We start from the raw sequence: 14,358 nt of genomic DNA, 5'->3' as shown, positions 1-14,358 counted from the left end.
TAAAGACTTCTGAGGTCGCAGTTTTTGACTTTTGTCCACCTCCTCCAAACACAGACTTTGTGGCCCTTTATACTGCTGGTAATGCATCTTCATAAAGGCTTGTATGTATCACTTCTAGTTGAAGCAAAACGTGACACTGACATGCTGTCCTTCAGCTCAGTGGTTCTCAATCTTTTTGGTATCGCCCCCAAACTGATACACATTAGACCAGGACCCGTTTTTAAAGAGAGTCTCAGGGATCCAAGTCTGATAAGATTTTGCATAACTGTCCATACTGTAGACTGAAGGAGTAACAAGCATGTGAAATCTATGAACAGAATAGTCATCCTTATTCATTCTTTCACTGACTATATTCTAGCCAATAAAATAAAATTAGCAATGATATTCAAATATTCGCCATACAGACTGGACTCCAACAGGTAGGTTTTGCTAAGAAAGCCAGAGCCAGGAACAGCAGCTGGAGCCAGGCCTAGCTTAGCATTAAGACTGGAAGCAGGAAGAAGTCCAAAAACATGCCTAACAGCACCTGTAAAGCTCACTATGTATAAATAAGCTGATGGTTTTAGTGGGAGTTAGATAGAACTATTTTTGACAAACAGCAGCTGGGTGCAGCGACCTTTCTCCTCTTGTCGCCACAGCGAGGTTGCCAGCTTTGGTCCCATCGTGTGTCGTGTTTGACAAAAAATAGTTCCAGCATGTAACTTCCCCTAAAACTCTATATTCATAGATGGAACAAACAAGTCATGTGTTAATTATTTGTTTTTTTATTTTTTATTTTAACTTTTTCCCCTTGCTTCAAGTGTTTATGCTAAGCTAAGCTAATCACCTCCCGGCTCCAGCTCTGTACGAACACACAGACATGAGACTGATATTGATCTTCTTGTCTCACTCTCAGATAGAAAGTGAATACGTATATTTTCCAAAACCTAAATACTCTGAAATTAATAAAATATTTAAAAGATAAATACTTGCAGCGATAGAAAGATATTTAAATCTAAGCATGTAATATTGGCAGAATTAATTAAAAAAATTCATATTGGCATTTAAAAAGGAAACTTGTGCAATCCGTCTTACAGAACAATGAGCATGTGTGCCCTATGGGAAATGATGGCAGGCAGGGTTGTTGCAGATTCATATCTTTAAAAAAATGATAGCCATTTATCATATAATAGCTCTCTTAATCACACACACAGAGGATTTGCAGAAGCGGTTGTAACCAGAGTATATTCCAGAAACATAAATCACAGTTTAATTAGAAATCACAAGCATAAAGTCCTGTGTAAGCATTTATCAATAACTCTTCCTAAGATTTCAAATGACTAAGTTTGAACTTCATGACGCAAGACAATGTTTTTTGATAATTTTACCTAATTGAAGAACACATTTGAACGATTCAGAAATGACATCTCAAATTAGATTTAATTCAGGGAAAGAGAGATGACTCAGCCCCTTTCTGGAGCAGTTTTCCCCTTCCATACGTTCTGCTGCCCTGTAATTGACTGTGTGCTGTGAGCTAAAGTTACTGTACATAGCACTCCAAAAAGTCCCACATTCTTGTGGTTCCTGTGCTGGCTGGAGGAACCGCTTCACACAGCTACCGGCTTTCAACACATCAAACCTTAGGCACCTCTCACTGGCCAAACTCCAACCATTTAAAAGAACATTTGTGGATTTCAGGTGCCAGTTTGTGATTTTGAATTGAAAGAACATTGGTTCATTCTTCAGCAGAGACTAGGGCTACATTAGTCCTGTCATTCTTGTTCTTGTACAGTTGTTTGGCATTTTCTGCCTGACTAGGATTGTAAAACTACATTTCTGTCTGTGTGTTTAGGCATTATCACAGCATGGAGGTGTTCACGCTCTATGACATGTTCAGCCTCAATGGAACCAAAGTGGCGGAAGGACACAAAGCAAGTTTCTGCCTGGAGGACTCAGAGTGTGATGAAGGTGAGAAGCACAATAGGATTTCTACCTTGATTTCAAGATGTGAATACTTTTACTTTTCAAGAATGTGGCAGAAACTCTTTTCACACAGTCTGAGCTTTTAAAAAGGTCCAGTGTGTAACATTTAGGAGGATCTATTATTTGGTGTCTTTCGTTTTTTTACCTTAGAATGAGCCGCTTTGTCTGCAGAGGGAGTGGGTCCTCTTTACAGTCTGCCATATTGAACTGCCATGTCTCTACAGTAGCCCAGAACGGACAAACCAAACACTGGCTCTAGATATAGGGCCATACACGACATTCACAGCAATTTTTGTTTCTGCTTGGTTGAGTCAACCGCCTCATCAACCTTGTTTCCAGACACAAGGCAGCTGTTTTTCAGTTAAACAGTCTTGATAAACCCGCTGTACCCAGCACCAAACAGCAGACAGACACAGTGAGCAACTAGCTGGAGCATCTAGCAGAAAAAGAGCCAGATATTTGGCTAAGGAGTTGGTGGAGACCAAAACCGAACTAAAAGGAGAGCAAACTAGAACTCATTTTGTATTCTAACCATTGTTGCAGGTATTGAAAAGAGGTATGAATGTGCTAACTTCGGAGAGCAGGGCATCACTGTGGGCTGCTGGGATACCTACAGGCACGACATCGACTGCCAGTGGGTCGACATAACTGATCTCAAACCTGGAGACTACATTTTCCAGGTAAAGTTTCCTGTGTTCCGTTGTTCCGAGTGAAATTACCTACACACCGTAGCCTTTTACTGTCACCTCTGACTTGTTCTTTCTCTCCCAGATAATAATTAATCCAAACTATGAAGTACCTGAGTCAGACTACTCCAATAACATCATGAAATGCAGATGTCGATACGATGGCCATCGTGTGTGGATGTACAGCTGCCATAATGGTAAGACCTCGCAATTATCTTTAACACCTGCTGTCCTTTTAATGTGGATGACCTAACAACTGAAGCTTCTACCGACTGTTATTGATGAGCACATATAATTGCAGCAGTTACTTAGACATTATGTAATTTCCATCCATTATAGGGGCAGTCATGTGGAATGAACATACATTCATAACATTTATAACAGCGAGTTTTTAGAACACAAAACACACACCAATGCATTACATCAGTAGTATGTCTTAAAACATAACGTTAAAAGAATCAAGCTATAACTTTATTGTTCAAATTGCATTCCCCTCTCCCCCATTCAGGGTGTGACAACGCCCATTCTTTTAGAGAGCTGGGGAACTGCACTCTCTGATCCTAGCTCAACTTAGTACAGACCTCACTTTAGCATATATTACAAGCTCAAGGTCTTTAGGCCCTTGTGACATGTCTTTGCTTTTCTGAAACTTAGTTTGAGTAAATATTAAAGAACCCCTTTCCCCTAGGTTACCTGTATCAGGGCAGATCTTAGTGCTATTTGCGTAAGAGTTTTTGCATGTATGATTAAATCAAATTTATTTATTTATTTATTTATTTATTTATTTGTGCCTTCCTGTTCACCATACGCATCCCCAGTTGTATTGGTACCAGGAAAAGATGGTGGGAGACCCCGGTTTCATGTTGTTCTCTGTTGTGTTAATGAACATAGATACTTAAATCTCTGGCAGGTGCGACTGTGTTCACCACCATAGATCTCAGCGGTGGTTATTGGCAGGTGGAGATGGACCCTGAAGGCCAGGCACTCATGGCATTTATCACATGTTTTGGATTATTCCATTTTCGGGTTATGACTTTTATTTGTAGCAGACTCTGATTCTTTTGTACTTGGTGTCATTTATTTTCCCATTTCAGTTCATTTTAGCTGACAAACTCGTCTTTGGTTGGTTGGAGGGTTATTCAGATCACCTGTTGCTCAGGGTGTGGGGACTGACTCCTCAACAGTGATTGAGAGCAGCTTTCCCCTCTCGGCCAATCAGGGTGTGACAACGCCTATTCCTTAGGGCATAAGAGAGCTGGGGAACTGCACACTCTGATTCTAGCTTAACTTAGTGCAGAACTTATTTTAGCAGATGTTTTCAGGCAGAAACTCTGGTCTGTAAGCCATTAAAGACCCCCGTCCCACTAGTTTTGCTTGCATGATAACCTGCTGCCTGCAGGCCTTATTTTGTTGTTAGGTTTATTTTCATTGAAACCCCCCTAATCCCATTTGCTTTTTGAAGAGACATTTATCATTAAAGAAGCATTTCTTCATTGTGAAGGTCCCTGTGAGATGTTTCACAAAGTAATTGAGAACTGGTTCTCAGGCTCCTTCGCCGTCTAGTACTGCCACAGTCCATTTCTGAAGCTTTCAGCTCGTTCTCATGGTCTTCATCAGCAGATAAGACTTTGCACTTTCATCATGGAGTCTGTATGAAACTTTGGCCACGGGATAAGAGGTTGTCATATGGGAGGGAGATGTTAACCCTGGTCTCAGTGAGACTGTGAAATCTGGTTGAAAGCTCTGGAAAAAGCTTGTGATTAGACCTTGAGATAGGATTCTTTTATAAAAGTACAAATTTCAAGAATATGTTCTACACTCTTTTATTATACTGTGCGTCGCAATACTTACAGCCCTGAGAGACAATATAAAATTCACTGACTCTTTATCTAGGGCACTTTGCAGGGCAGAAACCGCCGGCATGTATCAGTGGGGGTGACTGAAACTGGTGTGAAACAAGAACAAAGTGTATGTGGTAACTCTTGTCTGTCTCTGCTAGGTGGCTCATTAAGCACTGAAACAGAACAGACGTTCCCAGGCCTCCTCAACAACCAGGTGACCCACAGGTAAAGACAAAGCAGAGGAGAGGAGTCGACTGCCTGTCTCCCCCCCACCTCCCCCCACCCGGCAGGGAGGCCACCTGAAGCCCGCTGAACCACTACACCTCTCCGTCTATGGTGGAGTGCTCCTGCCAGCCCTGCCCCGGTCAAACCATCTTTTTTATGTTCTCCCTCACCCGGGAGGCAGCAGCTTTCTTTGACCCTGCACCCCCCACCCCCCTTTTGACCCCCTCAGCAGAAAGAATATTTTATTCCCCCTTCTGTCCAAGCTACAGCCTCACCAACCCTTCCAACCTCACTGGTTAAAAAAGAGAGCGGCAAAGCTCTCCGTGTGCCCTGTGACTTTTTCTCTTTTGAATGAGTGATGAAATAAACCTGCTGGGAAGAGGCAGGTATTTTACACCAGGTGCAGCGTCGGAGAACGTGATAAAGAATGTGTCCTGTTTGAAGTGCAGCACTTTAACAGAACCCTGCTGCAACACTTTGTTCAAAGCTCACCCTGCTGGAGAGTTGGGATGTCAGTGCCAGGTCCCCTGAGGACTGAGAGGAGCCATCAATAACAGCAGCAGCCGTCTGTTTGGAAAGAAATGCACTTTTCTTCCACATTTTAAAGAGTTTTCATGAAGTGGCTTTCACACACTGAAGGCCACATACCCTGAGGTTATATTACTGAGGCAAACAGAGCGTTTCTTTTGCATTACTGGTTATTTAGGATGAAGTTACCTTACCTAAGGAGCTATGAGCAAGTCAATGACAAGTGCTAATTGCCTGATTCAGCTAGAAAGACCAACCCACCTAGTGCCTTAAAGTGCCCCAATACCTTGTTTTTTTAAAATAACTGGAGAATATGTTCTCTGAAATCACTCTGGAAACACATACATGGACAAGACTGTCTGAGTCACATTTCAAAGAGGTTTTGGACTACAATTCTTGTGGGCATTGGTGTTAGGCAACCTCAGTTTGTCCAGAAATATTATTTGAGCAGAACTCTGCTCACAGATTTGCTTGTAATTTACATTACAGTATGCATTATTTACACTTTCCAGTTAGCGAAAAGCAAATGGAAGCGATTGAACAGCTTTTTCAAACTGACTGAGTTCAGCTTCAGCTCCCAGACATCATCCTATTGTTCTGATATATTCTCTCTTTCCTCTTTCTGATATGTAGCAATATTTTGCTTTTGAAACTAACATGGGACCTCATATTTCTCTCCTCCTCGTTCAGTGCCTTTTTACTAAACGCCCTCATTCACCATCTTTAAAGAGCAATTAAACCACCTAAAAAATCTTGTTTTTGCTGCCCTATGGTGGTGTAATTTCTCATCTTGCTGCAGTGATGAAGTGTGCTTCAGGGTGTGTCAGTACACTGTGACATACTGTGGCAGTGAAACTCAGCCTTTCTGCCTGGTATCAGGTTACTGCTGAATTGTAATCCTTTGAATCAGCCCAGTATTTGTTTGTTTGAGGTTCCATCAGAGATTGCCTAATGTCCCAATGAACTGCTCAATGTCATGCTGAAACGACACTGTGCATGTGGCAAATATTTTCCAACTGACATTAAACTGCATATTCTACAGCCTACAGATCCACTGTGTAAATCACATGTCCTGTGATTTCTTAGGAGAACCAAACGCCCTGTCTGTGCTATATATTCTAGGCCTGGTTACACAGCATTTATAATGGCGGCTGTGATTAGTGGATTTGTTCGAGGGGGCAAAGTAAATATGCATGAATGTTTCCTGTCCCGTTCAACTCTGCTTAGTTTGATCCTCAAGTACAACTATATATGAAATTGATGACACTTTGTGTTGTGAGCAGACATCTCTGTTCTATCGCTGAAACACTCTAACAAATGAGCTTGTAAGCCAACGTTAGCAGAGCTAGTTTGTTTCATGTGTGTCCAGCTCAGCTGTCAATCAAACATGCACACTGACACAAACACTCACAGGCTCCAAGGCTGGAAAACATTTTTGATTCTTTTTTCTGATGAATAATAAAAATACTAATGATTAATTTAAACCTCATATCTGATACTGAAGTCAAGGACGGCCAGTGGCACTGCGGGCTCTACAGGAGGATCACAGGACTGCTATCACAGCACTGCTTTATACCCAGGAAACAGAAGAGCTGATTTCCATCCCGTTGTGGCACAGATAGCATCTTCTCATAACCAAGAGAGCACATGGAAAAGCATTTCTCCCTGTTCAGGCAGTCAGAGTAGCAGATATGCTATTTTTCTACTCTTTACATTTTCAAAAGACAACCACGAGTACCTAACTGAAGTTAGTCTTTTTACAGTTTTATTACTATTTTAAAATTACGTTTTCGTACAATAATGTGTGTGTGAATCCTGTTTTATTGTACTTTTATAATGGTGCTATCAAACTGGTCCTCTGTTTTCTGAGGGTACAGTACATGTTGAACAGCTACATTATGTATACCAACAGTATACTTGAACTGAGCGTAAGAAACAATGTGCTTTGTGTGTTAAGCTATAATAAAGGTCTGAGTTATGGAGCAACCAAATCTTTGCTGTTCTGTGTTTAATATTATTTTTTCCTTAATTATTTGTGCATGTATCACCCTGCTTCACATCCTGCTTTCACTGCAAGAACTGATTCACAGCTGCTGATAAACTATTTTACTTTAGCTGGACAAAAGAAGAGGCTCTAAACCTGCATTCAAACCATCATGAGACAATAAGAAATATACTGCTGTAAAGTACAATGGAGAAGAACCCATTAAAATGGACAGAGTGACTTCGGCTCAGCACACTGCCATCAGCTGGTGTCTTTGAAACACAGACACGGTGCTAAAAGATTCTCTTTCTTGTTGCAGTGGATTTCCCAAGAGCCTTTGCCCCCCCCCACATGTTTACCCGAGGTAGGAGAGACAATCCGTCATCTGTGGCAGCATTTACACTGCCACAGATGTGATTTTAACCCCTCCAGGTGTCAGACATGTAAGATTGCACATTCTAAAAATTGTACTGAGGTTGTAAATAAACATTGTCCTCCAAAAGTACTTTTCCGCCTCCACATCCCAAAAATCTCTCTTTCTACTGCATTCGTTTACACTTTATTTTCATGAAGAGACAGCTAACTGATCCGAAGCACCAAAACAAGTGGTGAACAGTTTATCAAACAGTGTGGCATCAGACACTTAGACCTTCATTTGCTCCTTGCATGCATTTTTAGACTTGATCTATTTAAATTGGACTACTTTACTGGACTAAATTGAACTTTTCCTGGCAGTGTGGTGAGGACTAAACAACATTTAGACAAATATTGGGGAAGTTGAAATATGTATTAATTAATATAAAATATTGTCAGATCCAAATTTCTGAGAGGATTTGGGGACGTCTCAACAGGGTTGGATACGTGATATTAATTAAATCCCCACTACAGCCCAGGAGAATGGCTGGATTCACCAGTTAGAAGGGCCTGGAGCAACGACCTTTTGTTGGGTCGCTATTAATGGCCCCCAACTTCAGGCCCGCAGTGCGCTGCATATGTTACCTTTCACCAAACAGCACATGGCCCCTGGTTCCCACAACCTTATTTTAGGAATACATGCTGAACATTATAAGTGAACATTACAAAATAATGCAGGTCCAAGACTAGCTGATGTTGGGGAAAAACACATTTTGAGGTAATTAAATGATCGAAAGCCAACCAACAGGCAGTGAACCTGAGGGTTCGGTAATCCATACTCATCTGGATGAGATTAAAACACTTGAACAGGTGGCGAAACATCCACTTGCCAGTGATAAAACATTCACATGCTTTTCTTAAGTAAAAGTAACAATATCCTTAAAGTTAAAACACTTAATTACAAGTAAATTCAAAAGTAAAAGCCAGGAAGTATTATCAGGACAGTGTACTTAAAGATGCAGTGTAACATTTAGGAAGATCATATTCATAATTATGTTTTCATTAGTGTATAATAACGGAGCGGGTCCTCTTCTAGAGTACGCAATGTTAAACCCCATGTTTCTACAGTAGCCCAGAACAGACAAACCAAACACTGGCTCTAGCTGGGGCCTTTCGTGTTTTTCAGGAGTTAGGAAGCCAAAATAGTTTCTCCTCCACGCTTGGAAGACTGAGCTGTATTTGAATGGTTGCAGTCTGCAGCTTCACTAAATCCTACACAGTCCTGTACTGTCTGAGTTGACTACTCTAAAATTTTATTTATTTATGCATGTTTTTTTTTCTCATTCTTGGTTAAAGGACATTGAGTCTAAAACAATATTGAAATCATTACTTAGCAAGCCGATGTGTCCTTTAAACTTGCACTCCAAACTGCAGACTACACTTCAGGTCCCCAGATTCCCAGAAAACAAAGCCACAACCCCTGATGTACTGTAGCGTTCAACAGGAGCCTAAAATGGCGCAGCACTGACCTCTTGTGGCCTGAAACAGACATTACATTCTTTGCTTTCTAGTAGCTGTAGTAGAAGTGAGTCACAGTAAATTGTCAAATGCCAGCTATCCATTCTCAAAATCACTTTTCTTGTCCGCTGCCACAGGGTGCTGGAGCATATCCCAGCATGCATTGGGAGAGAAATGTGGCTTGGAGTGAAGTCTACATTCACAATCACACCTACACCACCTACAGGTAGATTAGAGTCTCTAATCCACCTAACCTGCATGCTTCTGTTCTGTGGGAGGAAAACCCACACAGACACGGAGAGAAAATACAGCTGCCTCACCAAAACAATAGGAGTGGTACATCTGCATACCAAACAATCTTCTGTTTCCCCATCTGCCACAGACAGATCTCATTTCAAAGCCCACTGGCAAAGGGGAGGGATGTTTACAGTAAAGTCCAATTATACTTTTTCTGCCAGAGTACATCCAATAAACCATAAAGCCGATGAATTACAGCTGTCATAAGTACAGTCATTTAGAACTGAGGCAGTAAGCTGCCCCAAATCTTTATGCGGTCTTTAAATTACGACTGCTTTCTCTGTAGGAGAACACTAGCTGTGGATGTTGGAGTGAAGCCAGACATTTCTCTGTTTGGGCAATCTGTTGTGCTGCAGTGTAAACTGAGCTGAGTCTCACAGCAGGAGGACCTGTGAGGGGACTCGCCCCAGCACGGCTGAGAGATGAGAAGCCCATCAGGTTCACACAAATGTGCAGTGTCTCTAGTGTAAATGCTGCATTCACGCAGGAAGGAACGATCTGATCTCTTGTGCTTCATATCAAATTTCTGCTGTGAATTAGAAACTACATGCAGTGTGTGCAGCCATATATACACACACAGTAACTGTAGGTCTAACCATGCATGAAGCGCAAGGTCATCAGAGGGCTGCTTGAATTATTATAGTCCAATTTATTGCTGAGAATCCTCAATTAAATGCATATTAGGCAACACACATAAGACAATAACACCCTGCTCTTTTTCTGAGATTTATTTTGTGTTGCTGCTAGAGGGCCAGCTTTTTCTGCAAACAGCCTGATATGGTGTCCAACACTCCACGGGAACATGTACATTTTATCAAGTAATGCCTTGCATGTAAATCTGCTCGGGTCACTCACTTTCTTTGATGTCCATGTGGACTACAGTATATAGACCTTCTTCACAGCAGCGATTTTGACATAAAGTAGTTGGGTAAACGGGCTTTATCAGTGATAGTTAAGGTTCGGTTCCATTCAGGTCAAACAGAGTCAGGGGGCTGTCATTGTGCATGCTGGCTCACTGGAAAGGCTCTGCTACACTAAATGGAAAGTAACGGTAAGAAGTCGGAGACCAGTACATGTTTGAGAACAGGTGCCAAATGCACTAACAATATAAAGTCATCTGTTACAGGAGTCAATTAGATCAGATTGTAAATTAATTTTCTGCTTGAGACCTTTTCATCCAGAGGATCTTAATTAGGGATAATAACAGCAGATAAATCAATTATGCCATTGTTAGTTCCAGCCCTAAACGCCTGTCACCACTGTAGCAGAGCCCTTTGTGGATGTGACCTGTACCTGTAACTTCACTAGTTTCTGTGCAGTGCTCTCCATGTTGCCATTGTAGTTCCCGTACGCAAACTACAGTCACAGCCAGAGGTGGCAAAGGTACACACATCCTTCTGCACAGATACATGTGTAAACAAAGACACAGGTAAAAGTAGAAGTACTCATACAACTTTTTTACTCAAGTAAAGGTGAAAAAGTACAGGCTCTGAAATGGACTGAAAGTATAAAAGGAAAAAAGTTTCTCTGCAAAGCTAACTGAAACTACCTGGCTCATCTGTTTGATCTTGTTACATTATTATGTCTTTTATGTTATCATTGTGATGTTGATCTTGATGTTGGGAAGGCATGCCATGATGCAAAAATAAATTCAATAAAAGATAAATCAGTAATTCCTCTCGAATGCAGTGAAACTAAAACAACAAGCCTGTTTTGAAAATGTAGGAGTACAGAGATTTGTGTAAGAATGTAGGGGGTAAAAGTAAAAAGTTGGACCCAAATGCAGACAATGCAGGCTGGCTGATAGTTAAAGGATTTATTGTACAAAACTGGACTAGGCTTCTGGAATAATGAGGCAGACAAAGGTCAAAACCAGAAAAGCAGTCCAAACAGGCAAACGAATCCAAAGGCGCAGGCGGGAAATCCAAAGTCCAAAAAGATTAGGCAGACGTTCAAAACCAGTTGGTAACATGTTTCAAGTTCAGCAGCTTTTTAGTAAGTGAGATGGATATGTGTCTGTATTATAATATTTAATAATAAAAAGATCATCAGTAGCCATGTTTGCAAGGTGTAAAGAACAGTGGGACACTGACAAATGGAGTAAACAAAAACATTAATATGGTTCTAAGAATTATGTTTCATTTATTAGAGGGGAAATCTGAAATTATATAGATGCATGTATAGTGTTATGGCATTTTGGTTTTGTATACATGTTAGTGTAAGATATTATATAATACTTGATGATTTATTTTACATTTATCAGACTTTTGAATATTAAATTGTGTAAACTGACCCTGTATTTACTACTTACTATTATATTTTTTTTGTCGATGTACAAGCCTTTTTTCTATATAATGGAGATTAAAAAGTGAGGAGCTTGTATAATATGAAAGACCTAGTGTTTGCTCCTTCCAACAACAGATGTTTGGTCAACAGACAAGCTTTGAGAAATGTCACATCTTGCTCTATGAGGCCACTGAGAGCAGTGATCATGTTTTTATATGTGTGTGGCTAGAAGGAAGCAGAGGACTGGGGTCTCACTGCAGCACTGATGTCAACAGTTTTATGAGTTTTTAAGTTGGTGTGCTTCCAAATCCTAAAAGTGCTGTTCCTTCCTGGTTTACTTTTTCATCTCAGAAAAGTAACAAAAGGTCATTATGGGTTCCACCACAGTGGAACAGCTGAAAGCCACAATATGTGAATGTATGGGAATAATTGCAAAATACAGTATAGTCCATAAATCATTTCCAGGACAATTTATTAAATTGCCACATTTTCTTTGTCAAAATACCATGGCATTTTCAAAAAACGCAGATGAGGGTAAATCCTGGGAGGGAAATCCGACTGGCATCATTTCTGTTGCCTACTTTGTCTGCATTTACACAATAACAGAACACTGGATTCTTATCCTTCAACAGAATGGACCGTCTTAACTGAAACTTCAACAAATAGTCGGCTGTCAGTAGATCAGATTTCTGCAGAAAAAATCAGTGTGCCAGTCGGTTCCAGGTTCAGGTTGCAAAAGAGGGTTTTATGGGTTTGTAAGTCAAATAAAAAGCAAAGGCAGTAATGAGGTGAAACACACACAAACTAATATGTGAGAAGAAAACCTCATGAAGTGGAGAGCAGCGAGGAATGTATTAACTGTGAAGATGCTGCCAGCAACATTAAAATAATAACCAATGTCACATTCTCCGAGTGAGTGGGAAAGTTCATTCTGGGCCTTTATCTTAACGCATTGGTCCACTTAGTAGTTTTCCATCCACTGACTGTGACATGTCGTTGAAAGTAGGGCTGCACGATTAATCGAAATATTATCAAAATTGCAATATGGCGGTGCAATATGGTAATCACAGCGTTCATTTTTTGATAAAGGTAAAATGTGTGACAAACCACAGTATAATGAAGTACTGTGGTTCTGCAGAGATGCCCTGGACTACAAATCTTGTTCTCCAAGTTGGAGAATGTGTTTGTTTGGTACAGACCCCAAAAAATGTCCCTTCGTGATTCTAATGTTTTTTTCCAGCTAAAACTGAGTTTGTAATACAAAAATGATCATTCTCACAATCGCAAACCATATCGTCATTGCAATATCTGTCAAAATAATCTCAATGTGATGTTTATACCATATTGTGCAGCCCTAGTTGAAAACACCTTTTTGTTAGATTATTTTGTTAAATTGTATGATTGCTTTTAGTGAGAGGAGGTCTGCTGGGATTCACACTGCAGGTTCTCCGGGTGCCTGCAGTGTGTCAGCACGCACTGGGCAAGAGTTTCCCTTCATCAGACTTCACACAGCTCCCTCTGAAGACACAAAAGGCTTTATACGACATTTTTATTACAAACACTTTAACTGGTAGACATGAGACTGGATTAAAATGCCATTGTGGGGGCACCCCATATACCAAAGCTGGGTCCTTACTGCAGTGGCCATGGCTTCGACTCCGACCTGTGGCCCTTGTGTCTCTCTCTCCCCACTTTCCTGTCACTCTTCAGCTGTCACTAACTATTAAAGGCAATAAAAGGCCAAAAAATCTTTTTAAATTATTTTGAAAATGAATTTAAAAATGCAGTGGTGCCATGTTTTGGCTTCCATACACCAACAGTGATGTTTCGAATTAGGCAAATTAGTACCACTCCCACTAAAAATGTTGAAAGAATAGTCATTAGTTCACAAGGTGAAATCCTAAACATGTGAACACTACTCATTAAACTTTCTTTTTCATTCACCAAATGTATAATGTTTATTTAATAAAATTAAATAAAGAATTGAAAGTCAGCACATTTCACTTCATTCATTTGGTGAACAAGGTATGGACCCCCTGTTCTGTTACAAACAAATGAGCAGTTTAGAGTTGCAACGATTAGCTGATTAATCAATTACAGTCAACAGTCAACTATTAAATGAATTGCAAACTATTCTAAGTCTTCTCTGATTTCAGCTTCCCAAATGTGAATATTCGTTGGTTTCTTTGTGTTGAGGATGTTGCTTTGGGAAACAGTGATCAATATTTCTCAAACTTTTCTGACATTTTATGGACCAAACAACTAGTTAATCAGTTATTTGAGAAAACTGTCAACAGATTAATTGATAATGAAAATAATCATTAGTTGCAGCCCCGTAGAGGAATTATTCAAATTACCGCAACACCTGTGTCTCCTGGCGCCAAGGCCCATGCAGGTTTGTACTGTGAAGAGGTGATCTTGGACCAGTTTCAGGCAAAGCAACTCATCCAGGTGAAAGACAGACTGAAAGTTGCTTCCAACCCATTTGGTCCTCTCAGAAAATCTAATTTTATTTTAGAAATGAATCAAGTTTCTGGGAAATGTGGTTTCAATTCAAAAGAACACAAACACTCAATCTCAATGGCATGATAAAAACTTATTATTTTTTATTATTTCACATAACCATAATCTATATTAAAAGCACCCAGAACACTTTGTTATGGCAATTAATCATTTT

At 40.3% G+C, this 14,358-nt stretch overlaps 1 protein-coding gene across 1 annotated transcript in view; it reads left to right on the top strand.

The window, feature by feature from the left end:
• loxl2b (lysyl oxidase-like 2b) overlaps positions 1–7,233 on the top strand; it is a 41,440-nt gene extending 34,207 nt beyond the window's left edge. The window contains exons 11-14 of the mRNA XM_051422073.1: positions 1,832–1,947; positions 2,506–2,642; positions 2,734–2,845; positions 4,648–7,233. Coding sequence (XP_051278033.1) covers positions 1,832–1,947; positions 2,506–2,642; positions 2,734–2,845; positions 4,648–4,718 — 436 coding nt within the window. The 3' untranslated portion in view covers positions 4,719–7,233. The remainder of the gene's footprint in view (positions 1–1,831; positions 1,948–2,505; positions 2,643–2,733; positions 2,846–4,647) is intronic.
• The last annotated feature ends 7,125 nt before the right edge of the window (positions 7,234–14,358 follow it).

The sequence above is a fragment of the Dicentrarchus labrax genome, unplaced genomic scaffold (assembly GCF_905237075.1).
Source record: "Dicentrarchus labrax unplaced genomic scaffold, dlabrax2021, whole genome shotgun sequence".
Classification (NCBI taxonomy): domain Eukaryota; kingdom Metazoa; phylum Chordata; class Actinopteri; family Moronidae; genus Dicentrarchus; species Dicentrarchus labrax.
Note: the sequence above shows the minus strand (reverse complement) of the source record. Positions and strands in the feature narration are given on the sequence as shown.